This window comes from Neltuma alba, unplaced genomic scaffold (assembly GCF_004799145.2).
Source record: "Neltuma alba isolate B1F8T4 unplaced genomic scaffold, ASM479914v2 tig00013420_pilon, whole genome shotgun sequence".
NCBI lineage: Eukaryota > Viridiplantae > Streptophyta > Magnoliopsida > Fabales > Fabaceae > Neltuma > Neltuma alba.
The window spans coordinates 117,386-132,824 of record NW_021637673.1 but is presented as its reverse complement, the minus strand read 5'-3'; the positions used below and the strand labels follow the sequence as shown (position 1 = coordinate 132,824).

The window sequence follows — 15,439 nt, the reverse complement described above, 5'->3', positions numbered from 1 at the left end:
TTGATGTGGTGAAATTAGGAAATAGGCTCTGAGTGCTCATCAAAATAATAAGCATATAAACTCATTAGATCTAAATTGTTCAAACATGATTTGGATAGTCTATATTTAATTTCATTTTTGTCTAAAATAAAAATAATTTCTCAATTATTATTCTTTTCAAAAAATAATTTCTTATTTAAAAATAATTAATTAAAAGTTTTAAATCTGTCTGACATAACGAGTTTGGGATTTATCACCTAAGTTCGTGAAATTGGATACATTTGTAGAGCCCACAAAAAACCATTGGCGAAGTTGTATTTTCACCTAAAACAAAATAAAGTTATTTGTAAATAATCAAATGCTACTGTTTCACATAATAAAATTCTCTTTATTTTGCAAAGAAAACATAAAAACTATTTAAACTTCTCTTCCGATGCCTTTGCGTCTTCATTTTTCTTCTTGTTCTTCCCTTCGTCTCTCTCTTTCTTCTTCTTGTTCTTCTCCTCTTCATCTGGCGGTGTTTCTTCTAACTGTTCCACATGGAATGGCCTGGACAATGGCACACGAGAAAAACTGGCTCTGAGAAGACGGCAATAGAGTGGAATTTGAGTTGCCCCGTAAAAGCAGAGAGGGATCAAAGTGAGACCAACGTACAAGGGGACATACGCAGACGACTTGTTTCTGGGGCCAACAAGTTCAAAGGTATGCGCAGCACAGAAAGAAATCAACATGGACACAACTGAGAGAAACAGAGAAAATAAACCCAAGCAGAGTTTCAATGGCAGACGTCGCCGGTAATGCTTGGGCCGATCACTTTGAGAGCTGTAAATGGCGAGAAAGGCGGCGAGCGAAGTGACGGAGGAGCAAAAGGAAACCAGTGCCGTGATAGCAAACATGTGAAACCCAGAACGATTGCCTACAATCGGCCTGCCGTTGCCTCCGTCGTAGCCTCCCGGGACCTGGTAGCACGTTGCAAATGTAACACTGGAAATAAGCGTCGCCGCCACAATGTAATTTCCGGACATTTCCTTCACCCACTTGTTACTTTTTTGCACCAGATCATGGTGTTCCTCCGCGAAGACCATCCCCGGCGTTTTGCCTTCCTTATTTTGCCGTTCATTGAACTCCAGCGGCATCATATTCTTCACATACTGCATACATAAATACAAACGTACAGTTGAATAATTGTAGCTAGAAATTTAATTAAGCTAAGTGATCACGCACACGCACACACACACCTCAAACCAGTGTACTTCCCATTGCAAGTGAATGGCAGACATAGGTATATTCCTATGACGAGAAAGCTTTGCGACCAGGTGCAAGGCAGTATTGCCATGGATGTCGGTTGCATGGTGGAGATTCCGATTCCAGATGGATGGCTTCTTCCTCAATTGCATCAATAGGATGGACTGTCTCTCTTCCACCGCCACCAACATCACATTCTTCTTCTCATCAGTTTCATCCTCAAGTGCAAATGGCTTTCTTTCCAAGATTGCCCACACCATTTCGATTGCACCATATTTTGTTGCTCTCAACAATGGTGTCCATCCTAATAATGGTGACGCTGCATGCGCATACATACTTATATCTTACTTATTATCAATTACCCACACGTACACAAAAATAATAAAATTAATTAAAGAAAGTCATTTTTTTTAAAATTTATATGAAGGATCCAAGTACCTTTATATGAAGGATCTGGCATGAATAAGTTCGCCGGATGATCGTCCTCCGTCCCCAACAGCTCCGTCTCCATCAAACTATCATAAAAAGCGTCATTGTCTAGCAGTTGTTTCATGATCTGCATACCAATTACATGTCTCCTTTTCTTTTCTGCCAACCATAGACAGACATGTTAAGTTTTTAGGCAGTTTTTTATGGAATAAGCATGTATCAAGAGTTTTGCTTCGATAACTTAGGTGAAACCTGATTAAAAGTACTAATAATGGTCATGATTACAAACAAGCCCCATTACTTACCATATGTAAATCCGTTTTTAACTAATTTTCACGTATCAAGCAGTGATAGTTAAATTATGACTAAATGTGTCTAAAATTGATATGGTTAAATTCTTATTAAAATTCTCTCCCTGTATGTATAAATAATTTTTAACTCTGAATCTTCTTTCTTTCTTTTCTTTCCAATGATAATTAAATAAGAGTAAGATTGAAAAAATAATTATTAATGAGTAATAACCCTCTAAATGAACTTATTTTTCGAACTAAAAATATTTCTTCTATAAGCAACTTATAATAAGGAGTCGAATATTGGTAAATGAAAAGATCTAATTAAGCATTAAAATTAATAATTAATTACCTATGGTACCCCTTAAAAAGTAGAATCCGAAAAGAGCATCGCCGGGTAGCTGATCAGGCTGTTCGGGATCATCCAAATCTGAACGCTCCCTATGCCAAGGCAGGCGACTAATCGGGATGACTTCGGAAATAGGAGAATGATCATTACGTCAGCAACGTCATTTTAATTAAGAAAAATTAATCTTCTTGGCTGCTTTAACTTTTAACTTCTAAGGCAGTCATCACGAATACTTTAATTATCACTCAATACGATTCAATTCTTAAATGTATAACTGACTTAAAAATGTAATGTTACAGCCACATCAGATATGACTTCGCATGAGGAGATCGAGAAGGTGGGGATCCAAAATTATGACCCCCAGCAAGGAATCCTGACCCGAATTCACTTTTTCATCTCAAATTTATAATTTATTCTTTAAAGTATTTATATTAATTACACATGTTAAAGGATTCTCATTTGAAGATAGTTATAATTATATTAAAAAGAATACTTTAAGAAAATAAACTTATATTTGTTACAAATAACTAACTAAATCAAATTTTTTGTTTCACTCAAATTAGTTAAGTAATTCTTATATTAATGAATAGAAATAATAATTAATTATTTAATACGAGCAACGCTAAATAAAAAAAAATAATTAAAATTCTAGATGGATGATGGAGGTGGGCGCACTTACAGCGGTAGAAAAGACTCTCCCACCAGCGAAGGTGAGTGCCACTCCTAAATGCCGAATAGAGCTGGTAATACGGGCTGGGCCCGCGCCAGCCTGCCAAAAATGGCGGGCTCGGGTTGGCAAAATGCCAACCCGCCAAGGTGCGGGCTACTCCAGCCTGCATCGTTTTCAGCCCGCTCCGCCGCGGGCTAGCCCGCTTTTTTTTTTTTTTTTAATTTTTAGTTTTATATAATTTCTAATATATTATACAACATAATTGGAGGATTTTAACCCCCAAATTTCATATTTACATCTTCTCATCCATGTAATTGCATATGTAATACATACATAAAAGATCTACTTAATTAATTTGGATAAGAAAAATAGTCAAATTAATTATTTAGAAAAAATATGTGTTAGTTTTTTTAAAATATCTTCTCAAATTATAAATTAATCCTCACATTATTTTATTATAACTCATTACTCAAGTTTAAAACTCCAAGTCCAATTTTAACATTACAAACTAAGCTCAAACTTATACAAATAATATATTTTTTTTTAAAAAAAAAAAGTTAGGCGGGCTCGGGCTCGCAAAATGCCAGCCCGCCAAAGTGCGGGCTACTTCAGCCCGCACCGTTTTTGGCCCGCACCGCTGCGGGCTGGCCCGTATCCGCACCGCCATCCCGCATTCCCAGCTCTAATGCCGAAGGAATAGAGGCCAGGATGTCCAAAGGCGCCTGCCCTTTCTCATTGATGATGGAAGCCAGGTCGGGGAAGCGTCGCATTATTAGGTATGAAAATTCTGCATTAGTGATCAATTCAATTCAATTATATTACTATAAAAAGCTAGACAACTAACTAATTTCTAAATATTATGAAAATCAGTTAAGTTAATTAGTTGTAATAAATATATATTATTTTTTTTAAAATAACTCCTTAACATATGCAATCATCATTTTAAGGGCAAATATGAATAAATATTTGGAAAAAAATAGATTTGAGTTTTACATTTAGGACTCAATTATTTCTAGCTAACTCTTATATCAAGGATCAAAAGTAATATATACTCTAATACCTTTTATCAAGCAAAGGATTTCATTAATTAACTAAACCATCATAGAATATAATTTTGAATAAAGTATTATTCCATTCAGTCCTAAACATACAATATCTCTAGTGCGTAATATATAAGTCCTTTTTAACCATACCATCATTATTAGAACTACGAAAGAACAATTTACTTGCAAGTAAACCCGTCTTCGATTGAAATTTCCCCCCTCCGTTTTACCCATATCAAGGATTTGAAAGAAAGAGAGAAAAATATGAGGAGTCATATTTAAGCATTAATTAAAGGGATAAAATTAGCAAATAAATATTAATTATTCTCAAAATAATTTATATCATGGATTAAATTTTTTTCCTAAAAAGTCACTTACGTTTTAAAACGAAGGGAGTAGAAGACCTCATTAACTAACTTGTTTTTAAAGCAAGTAAAATCACTGACCGAAGTACTTTCGCTGAATGGTTAAGTGAAGTACAGAATCCCCATTGGGCTCCACGTAGGGAGTTGTGGTATGCTTAGGTTCTACAAAGTCACTGAGAAAGCAGAAGGCCCACGGGTGACCATGAACAGCAGCCAAGAACACAGGCGTCTCTCCCTCTTTGTTACGGTTCAGAACCTTAATAATCAACATTCAATATCATCATCATCATCAATAAATTTTAAATTTTATATAAAATAAGTGACATCCCAATATATATTATGAAATAATGCAACTTTAAATTTGTTGGGCTAATATAATATTTGGTAACTCAAATTTGTTCTCACTTTAATTTTGGTCTCTCAAGTTTTAAACTATAGGTTTTAGTCTTTTAACGAGCAAAATGGTATAAGTTTTTATTGAATTATAGGGACTAATATTTTAAATGAAAAGAAGTTTAAGAGACCAGAATCAAACTAAAAATAAACTTAAACGACCAAAAATTGTATGAACCTAAATTTTTTAATTATTTTTTTAAAAAATCTAAAACTGCATAGCTAATATATATTTATATATATATATATATATAGAAATTGTGAAGAATTCAAAACTGCAACATTAGATATCAGAATGTCACCTACTTTTTGTAAAATCTAATAATGAATAGGTAAAAAAAAAAACTTCAAAAGTTGAAGCACTAGAGATGGATGCCCCTTGTCCCTCTCTATGTTAGTTACACTCTGCAACTTTAATAATTAATTAGAGTGAAATATTCTAACCACTGTTTTATTTTGCTTTAATTACACATATTTTCTCCCAAATTTGAAAATATATATTTTAGTTCAGACTATCATTATCGTCAAAAAACATTTTAAAAAAAAAAGAATCATGAAGCATGTTTCTAAGTAAAAACAGAACAATTAAGATCCAGTCTCATCATGCAGATGCATGTGCATCATGTAATCAATGAAAGAGATTAAATTAATTACGGCGCGGGTTCTCTGTTCTGCGTTGCGAAGCGCACGAAGGATGCGGAAACAGCAGGTGTCAGAGCCCCTATAGGCGGCGCAGTGAAGAGGAGTGTTGCCCCACTGATTCCTGGCTGACAGAATCTTCAGGACGTCTTCTTCACCTCCGGGCATTGCTGCGAACAGCTTATGGACGATGTCGGGCGGTGTCCAATAAAGGATAGCTGCGTGCAGTACAGTGTCAGCCCACTTGTTCATCTTGGCCAGCCACAGCTCTGCAGGTGTTGGGAGGCCCCTCACTGTGCCGAGCACAGCATTCCAATCTCCCATGTTTACCCTAAGACGCATTTCCCTAATTGCCTCGTTCTTCTTAACCTCCTCAGCTAAATTCATCTCTCTCCGATGTGTATAGACACACACGCACGCACACTTCAACAAGATCTCTACAGAAGAGATCTATATGTAGGCTCCATCTAACACGCGCACCACTATTATATTGCTGTTTCTTATGTATCACTCCGTTCCTATTTATAATTTATTTATACCCAAAATATATTAAATTGGTAATATTTTTTAGCAGTTGCCTTTGTTAAAGAAAGAGCACTAAAAATATGTTTTAGGGAGAATTGTAATAAAGTCTCAAAAAAAATATAATTACTAAAAAATTTTATGACAATCGAGCAACCTGTAATAATAATAAGTTTTATAATAAAAAGCAGCAACTTCTAACTTGTTATTGAAATATTTTTGGTATTTATTTTCTTTTCTAAGGACCTTATTGTAATTATCCTTATGCTTTATATTTCTCTCATATATTTATCTTATCTCTCTCTACATTTAGGATGAAACTATAAAAAATTCATTAATTACCCTACAAGTTACTTATATTTACAAAATAACTTTTTTTTGTCTACAAGTAACTTATAAATAGTAACAGAGTAAGACGAATGTGTCAATACGTAGCTTTCTTGTTTCCTGTTGCTCCAAACAAGTCTGCTTCCTTTCTACACTTCTGGCCAAATTATTCTTTTCTTGGTGTAAGACAAAATAAAGCAAACAAGAACGGTAAAGGACCCCGCCATCTATCAGTCTTATGCTGGACTTTATTGATTGCCAATCTCATTACTCATTCCGTTTCTTTTTATGAGGAATAATTATCAAAATCATACTATTCAAAATATTAATTAACTTTAGTTAAAAGCAACAAATACCTAAGTAATTTTTTCCCTTACTTATGAAGAGAGTAAAAGAGAGATAACGAGTAAATATCTAGTATAAATAAGAATAATTTATTGCACATGAATAATAAGTAAACTGTGTATATATATAATTAATGAGGGTGAAATGAAAAGATTAGTTTAAAATTTTAGACAAAAAAATTTATTACCTTTAAACCGCGTGCATTTGTGAGCCGGTTACATCCCACTGAGTCCAAGAGGTTGGGTCCTATTATCCAAAAAGAAAAAAGGGGGTCTGGCAAATTAAAGAAACAAAAATTTAAATGTTGACCTTCCACATGAAATATTACTCATTTAGAAAATAGCCATATCATATTATTTATATATATCATAAATAATAATAGGACTCGACTCAGTTTGTAATTTTACGTAAGACACGTGTGCTCAACCACAAATTAACGAGAGAATTAAGATGACAAAATAATGGAAAAATAACAATAACAAAAATCTATTGAATTTCAAAGAGATAAATAAGTTACGCTGACTATTTTTGTAATAGTTTTGACTATTATTGTAATAGTTTTGACAAGTTAAAATATATTAAAATTACCTATTTATCATTGTCAAATTCAACTAGTATTTTTTTAATCATTTTTCCTGGAAATTTGTGATATGATTAAATAAAAATAAAGTGTGCGCATAATACATACCATATTATTATTATACTTTGACCAAATGATCAATTATATTAAAAAAAGGATAATTAAATAAAATTTGGTGATATTTCCTGATCTTCTATTCTAATGGCCAATGTACAATTGCATATGAAAATATGTATTGGAAATATATAATCCTTATATATTATTTATAAACTTTCGTGTATATATGAGGGAATTGAAAGCCAAAGGAAAGCAGAATTAGCTGATTTGTATTTGAATTTTAATTGTGCCGCTTTGATTAACAGAAATTCCAAACGAATCAGATGCTTCCTACTTTTCTTTTTGTCTGTTTCACTTGCTTGGAATGTAATCCATCCATGTTCTTCACTTTTATCGCATCATCCATTGAGGACAAGTCAACAAGTGGGCAAAAATAATTCCGCTAAAAAAAATACAGAAAAAGGGAAAGACAATTAGTTTCTTCATTTCGGATCATCATCCCTTCATTTCTCTTTTCGTGTTTCACGTTTCGGATTTGATTTTCTTGTTGTTTTTTTTTTTAAATTTCACAGACAGATTTATCTGTAAATTATATAAAACGTATTAAATAATTAACTTGAATGGAACATGGTCCTATTTAATTAAATTGGTAATTTTTTTCAAAAAAATTGCCCTTATTAAAGAAAGGGTATTAACAATATGTTTTAGGAAGAATTGCAATAAAGTCTCAAGGAAGAAATATAATTACTAAAAAATTCTGATAAAAACCGAGCAACTTATAATGATAAGTTTTATAGTAAGGAATGACAACTTTTAACTTGTTATTGAAACTTTTTGGTGTTTATTTTCTTTTCTTAAGATCTCATTATAATTATTCCTATGTTTTATATTTATCTCTACATTTATAAAGTTGATAGGGATAAAATTAAAAAAATTATTAATTACCCTTCAAATTACTTATATTTATAAAATAACTTTTTTCCCTACAAATAACTTATAAATAGTAACAGAATAATATGTGTGTGTATATAGCATCCTTACTTCTTGTTGCTCCAAGCAAGTCTGCTTCCTTTTTACACTTCTGGCCAAATTATTCTTTTCTTGGTGTAAGACAGAATAAAGCAAACAAGGGGGCTAAAGGGCCCCGCCATCTATCAGTCTTATGCTGGACTTTATTGATTACCAATCTCATTACTCATTCCGCTTCTCTTCATGAGGAATAACTATCAAAATCAAACTATTCAAAATATTAGTTAAATTTAATTAAAAGCGACAAATATGTAAGTAATTTTTTCCCTTACTTAAAAAAAGAAAAGAAAAAGAGAGATAATGAGTAAATATTTAGTATAAATAAGAATAATTTATTGCACATGAATAATAAGTGAAGTGTGTATATCTATATATATATATATATAAAATTAATGAGGGTAAAACGAAAAGATTAGTTTAAAATTTCAGACAAAAAAAATTTATTACCTTTAAACCACGTGCATTTTTTACTAAAGCATAACTATCCTCCTATTGAAAGTAATCATATTCGAAACACTGTCAGGTACTAAATGTGGACACCTCTCTCAGTGAAGATTCAAAACCACATGCATTTGTGAAACCATAACCGGTTACATCCGACTGAGTCCAAGAGGTTGGGTCCTATTCTCGAAAAAGAAAAAAGAGGGTCCGGCAAATTAAAGAAACAAAAATTAAAATGTTGACCATCCACATGAAATATTACTCATTTAGAAAATAGCCGTATCATATTATTTATATATATATATCATAAATAATAATAGGACTCGATCAGTTTGTAATTTTACAATAAGACACGTGTGCTCAACCATAAATTAACAAGAGAATTAAGACGACAAAATAATGGGAAAATAACAAAAAAATATCTATTGAATTTCAAAGAGATAAATAAGTTATGCTGACTATTTTTATAATAGTTTTGATTACTATTGTAATAGTTTTGGCAAGTTAAAATATATTAAAATTAGCTATTTATCATTTTGGAATTCAACTAGTAATTTTTTTATCCTTTTTCCTGGAAATTTGTGATATGATTAAATAAAAATAAAGTGTGTGCATAATATATACCAATTTATTTGGTCATTTAATTTACGGTTAATAAAAATAAAGTGTGTGCATAATACATACCAGTTTTGAACTTTACAAATTCAATTTGGTCATTTAATTTTGAAATATATACTTTTAATCTATTAACTGTAAAATTGCTAACCAAAAAGACAGTAAGATCTTAAATATTGATAAAACATTCCCAAATATTAACATAATATATTTAATTTTTAAAATAATTATGATTATTACAAAAAATATAAGTTAGGCCGATGATTTTAGAATTAAAGGATAAAATACATGTTTTTTCAAAGCTAAGAGACCAAATTAAAACCTTATATAAATTTACAGCACTAATTAAATGTATATTTTAATTTTAATTTTTTTTCATGAATGCATGATTGCACCGTTGATTTTCTATTTATGAGAACAATTCATCAAAACATAGAGTATAGGTAAACTCCGAGAGTTAATTATTAAATTTAATTTCAAGATAAAGTTAATGAAACTTGAGGGTTTGCAATGTGTAAAAGGCGTCTAAAGTCATCATACCTGAAACCAGTGAACTTCCCATTGCATGTGAACGGCTGGCATTGGTGCATTCCTATGACGAGAAAGCTTGGCTTCCTCATGAATTGCGTCAATAGGGTGGACTGTCTCTCTTCCACCGCCACCAACATCACATTCTTCCTCTCATCAGTTTCATCCTCAATTGCAAATGGCTTGTTTTCGAAGATTGCCCACACCATTTCGATCGCACCATACTTTGTTGCTCTCAACAATGCTGTCCATCCTAATAATGATGATGCTGCATGCGCATACATACTTATATCTTACTTATTATCAATTACCCACACGTACACAAAAATAATAAAATTAGTTAAAGTCATTTTTTTTGAAATTTACTTTTAGGATCCAAGTACCTTTATATGAAGGACGTAGCTCTTGTAAGTTCGCCGGATGATCGTGGTCCATGCCCAGCAGTTCCCTCTCCATCAAACTATCATAAAAAGCGTCATTGTCTAGCAGTTGTTTCATGATCCGCGAACCAATTACATGTCTCCTTTTCTTCTCTGCCAACCATAGACAGGAATGTTAAGTTTTTAGACAGCTTTTTAATTGTGATTTATGAAATACGGAGTAAGCATGTGTCTAGAGTTTTATTCCGATGACTTATATGAAACGTGATTAAAAGTGCTAATAATGATTGTAATTACAAACAAACACCCTTACTTACCTTATGTAAATCCCTTTTAACTGATTTTCATTTATCAAGCGGTGATAGTTTAATTAAAATTGAATATGTCTTAAATTGATTAATTTTCTTTTTCAAGTTTATTCTTATTAAAATTCTCTCCCTGTATGTATAAATCATTATTAACTCTGAATCTTCTTTCTTTTTTTCTTTTCTTCCCAGTGATAATTAAATAAGGTTAAGATTGAAAAAATAATTATTAATAGGTAATAACCCTCTAAATGAACTTATGTTTCGAACTCAAAATATTTCTTGTATAGACAACTTATAATAAGGAGTCGAATATTGGTAAATGAATTATTATTTATTTATGCTTCGAGGCGTGCAGGTGCAGGTTAAAAAAAAGACCTAATTAAGCATTAAAATTAATAACTAATTACCTATGGTACTCCTTAAAATGGAGAATCCGAAAAGAGCTACACGCGTGGGAAACTGATCACGCTGTCCAGCATAATGCCAATCTGAACGCGCCCAAAACGCCCAAAGCAGGGGCCAGGGACGAGCCGGGATGACTTCAGAAATAGGGGTATGATCATTACGTCAGCAACGTCATTTCAATTAATTCTCTATTCATGTAATAATATTATCATAATGATACCACTAATGATAATAATAATCTCAATGTTAAAATCACATTTGGTCGTTTAATTTTATACAATATTTTAGTTTGATCTCTTAAATTAAAATAAATTATATTTTTAACTTTTTAATTCTAAAATTATTAGTATTAAATGATAATTTTTTATATAAACCATAGTTGTTTTGAAAATTAAACATAATATATTTGTATTTCAAAATTTGTTATTAATGTCCAAGATCTCAATATTATCATTCTTTATAAACAATTTTAGAGTTAAAGGATTAAAAAAATACTTTTTAAAGTAAAGCAATCAAACTGAAACCTTATGTATGGCTGAAAAACTAAAAATATACTTTAACTTGCTTCCAAACAGTATTTTCAATTGTTAATATAAGAATTATATAACTAATTTGGAAAGATTAAAGAAACTAATTAAGTTGGTCAATTTGTAATAAATGTGTGATAAATTTTTCCTAAATTACCTTCTTTAGTAATGTGCATTGGAATTATTTCTTGGTGAGACCTCTAACAATCAATAGAGATATTTTAGATAAAATATTATAAATTTAGGAAAAAAATAAATTAAAATCTTATATTTAGGATAAAATTTAATCCTCTAGTTAAGCACCAGATGCAGTATTATACATCTTTTTGAAAAGTTAAGGTTAGGTTTTTAACTGTAATTTTCGGTGTTTGAAAAAAGAAAAAAGAGAGCTTATAAATTGAAACATAAGTGCTTTAATTTGTCACATGACTAAATTGAGATCACTTACAGGGGTACCAAAGCCTCTCCCACCACCTCAAGCGAGGGGCACTCCTGAACGCCGAAGGAATAAAGGTCAGGATGTCCAGAGGTGTCTGCCCTTTTTCATTGATGATGGAAACCAGGTCGGGGAGGAGACGCATTATTAGGAATGATAATTCTGTATTAATGATCAATTCAAGTCAATTATATTACTATAAAAGGCTAGATAACTAACTAATTTATAAATATTATAAAAACCAGTTAAGTTAGTTATTTATAATAAGTATATGTTGTTTTTTCTAAAATAATTTTTTTTTGTCACGTGTGTTTGCATTACAATAGTAACCCTTTAACACGTGCAATCATTATTTTAAGGGTAAAATGAATAAATATTTAGAAAAAAAATAGTTTTGAGTCTTATATTTATGATTTAATTAAATTTCTAACTAACTGTTATATTAAGGATGGGAAGTAGTATACACTCTAATACCTTTTATCAAGGATAGGATTTCATTAACTAACTAAACCATCATAGAATATAATTTTGAATAAAATATTATTCTATTCAGTCCTAAATAAACAATACCTCTGGTCCAAAATATATAAGTCCTTTTTAACCATGTCATCATTACTAGAACTATTCTAAACACGTCTTCGATTGAAATTTCCCCTCTCCCTTTTACCCATATTAAGGATTTGAAAGAAAGAGAGAAAAATATGAGGAGTCATCTTTAAGCATTAATTAAAGGGATAAAATTAGCAAATAAGTATTAATTATTCTCAAAATAATTTATACTATGGATTAAAAAAAAATCCTAAAAAGTAACTTACATTTTAAAGCGAAGGGAGTAGAAGAACTGATTAACTAACTTATTTTCAAAGTAAGTAAAATCATTGACCGAAATACTTTCGCTGAATGGTTAAATGAAGTACAAAATTCCCACTGGGCTTCAGGTTCTACGAAGTCACTGAGAAAGCAGAAGGCCCTTGGGTGACCATGAACAGCGGCGAAGAACACAAGCGTCTCTCCCTCTTTGTTACGCTTCAGAACCTTAATAATCAACATTCAACATCATCATCATCATCAATAAATTTTAAATTTTATATAAAATAAGTGACATCCCAATATATATTATGAAATAATACAACTTTAAATTTTTGGGCTAATATAATCTTTGCTAATTCAAATTTGTTTTTATTTTAATTTTGGTCTCTCAAGTTTCAAAGTATAGATTTTGATCTTTCATTGGACAATATGGTATAAGTTTTTATTTAATTATAGGGACTGGTATTTTAAATAAAAAGAAAATTGAGAGACCAGGGCCCAAATAAAAACAAACTTAAAGGACCAAAAATTGTATTAACATAAATTTTTTAATGATTTTTTTAAAAATATCTAACACTGCACAGTTAATATATATTTATATATATAGAAATTGTGAAGAAGTCAAAACTGCAACATTAGATATCAGAATGTCACCTACTTTTTGTAAAAGTTAATAATGAATAGGTTAAAAAAACAAGTCAAAAGTTGAAGGCCTAGGGATGGATGCCCCTTGCCCCTCTGTATGCTAGTTACACTCTGCAACGTTAATAATTAGAGTGAAGTGTTCTAACCAGTAACCACTATCTTATTTTGCTTTAATTACACATATTTTCTCTCAAATTTAAAAATAAATATTTTAATTCAGACCATTAATATCGTCAAAAAATATTTTTTAAAAAATTCGTGAAGCATGTTTTTAATTAAAAACAGAATAATTAAGATCCAATCTCATGATGCAGATGCGTGTGCATCATGTAATCAATAAAAGAGATTAAATTAATTACGGCCCGGGTTCTCTGTTCATCGGTGGGAAGGGCATGAAGGATGCGGCGACACAACAAGGGAGAGCCTCTATATGCGGCGCAGTGAAGAGGAGTGTTGCCCACAGAATCTTCAGGACGTCTTCTTCACCTCCGGCCATTGCTTCGAGCAGCTCATCGACGATGCGGGGTGGTGTCCAATAAAGGATAGCTGCGTGCAGCACAGTGTCAGCCCACTTGTTCATCTTGGCCAGCCACAGCTCTGCACATGGTGGCCGGCCCCTCATTATGCCCAGCGCAGCCTCCCAATCTCGCCTCTTTGACCCAAGCCGCAATTGCCTCATTTCCTCAACTAAACTCATCTCTCTCCGATGTGTTCAGACGGACACACACACACTATTCAACAAAAACTCTACTATTGCTGTTTCTTATATATCACCCTGCTTACTATTTGTAAGTCATTTATATTTTAAACCTGTAATTCAAACAATACATTAAATTGATAATTCTTTTTTTCCCCACATTGGCCTTTATTAAAAAAAAGTATTAATAATATGTTTTAGGAAAAATTATAACAAAGTCTCAAGAAAGAAACATAATTACTAAAAAATTATAATGACAATTGAGCAGCCTATAATAATAAGTTATATAGTAAGGAGCGACAACTTCTAACTTGTCATTAAAATTTTTTGATATTTATTTTCTTTTTTTAGGATTTCATTGTAATTATCCCTATGCTTTATATTTCTCCCATATATTTATCTTATCTCTCTCTGCATTTAGTATAAAACCAAAAAAAAAAATATTAATTACCGTACAAGTTATTTATACTCGGGGAAAGTTAACAGAGTAATACGTGTGTGTCTATACGTGGCTTCCTTATTTCTTGTTGCTCCAAGCAAGTCTGCTCCCTTTCTACACTTCTGGCCAAATTATTCTTTTCTTGGTGTAAGACACGATAAAGCAAACAAGAACGGTAAAGGACCCAGCACATGCCGGACTTTATTGATTAGCTATCTCATTGCTCATTTCGTTTCTTTTTATGAGAAATAATTATTAAACTCATACTATTCAAAATATTAATTAAGTTTAATTAAAAACAACAAATACGCAAGTAATTTTTCCCCTTGCTTATGAAGAGAGTAAATGAGAGATAATAAGTGAACGTTTAGTATAAATAAGAATAATTTATTGCAAATGAATAATAAGTGAAGTGTGTGTGTGTATTTCATGAGGATAAAATGAAAAGATTAGTTTAAAATTTTGGACAAAAAATTTATTACTGTTAAACCACGACGAGAGAGATTGTTGCTTTAAAAGGAAAAATTAGAGGAGCTGAGGAGGTATTACTTGACATTACTGTACGTGCATTTGTAAAACCATAGCCGGTTAGATCCGACCGGGTCCAAGACGTTGGGTCTTATTGTCCAAAAAGAAAGAAAGAGGGTCCGGCAAATTAAAGAAACAAAAATTAGAATGTTGACCTTAAGCCATATTATATTACTCCTCCGGTCCTTATTATAAGACCCAATTTGACTTTTTATTTGGTCCTAATTATAAGACCCAATCCATTTTGTTTCTTATATTTATGCATTTTTTTCCAAGATAATCCTTCTAATAATGATAGTTTTAGCCAATATACTTAATTAGCAAGGATATTTTAGGAATGACAACACTTATTTATTATAAATAACCAACTTAACTTACTTCCTTAATCTCCTCAAATAAGTCAATTGGGTCTTATAAT

The 15,439-nt window shown here is 31.5% G+C and overlaps 1 protein-coding gene across 1 annotated transcript; it reads right to left on the bottom strand.

Annotated features, from left to right (window-relative positions):
* Positions 1-299: 299 nt before the first annotated feature.
* On the bottom strand, positions 300-3,131 carry LOC114737270 (uncharacterized). The gene is made up of 6 exons (XM_028925180.1): positions 2,972-3,131; positions 2,296-2,415; positions 1,663-1,812; positions 1,218-1,543; positions 511-1,130; positions 300-303 (listed from the first exon to the last, which is right to left on the bottom strand). The coding sequence occupies exons 1-6, from the start codon at positions 3,129-3,131 to the stop codon at positions 300-302; spliced, it is 1,380 nt and encodes a 459-aa protein (XP_028781013.1).
* Positions 3,132-15,439: the final 12,308 nt, after the last annotated feature.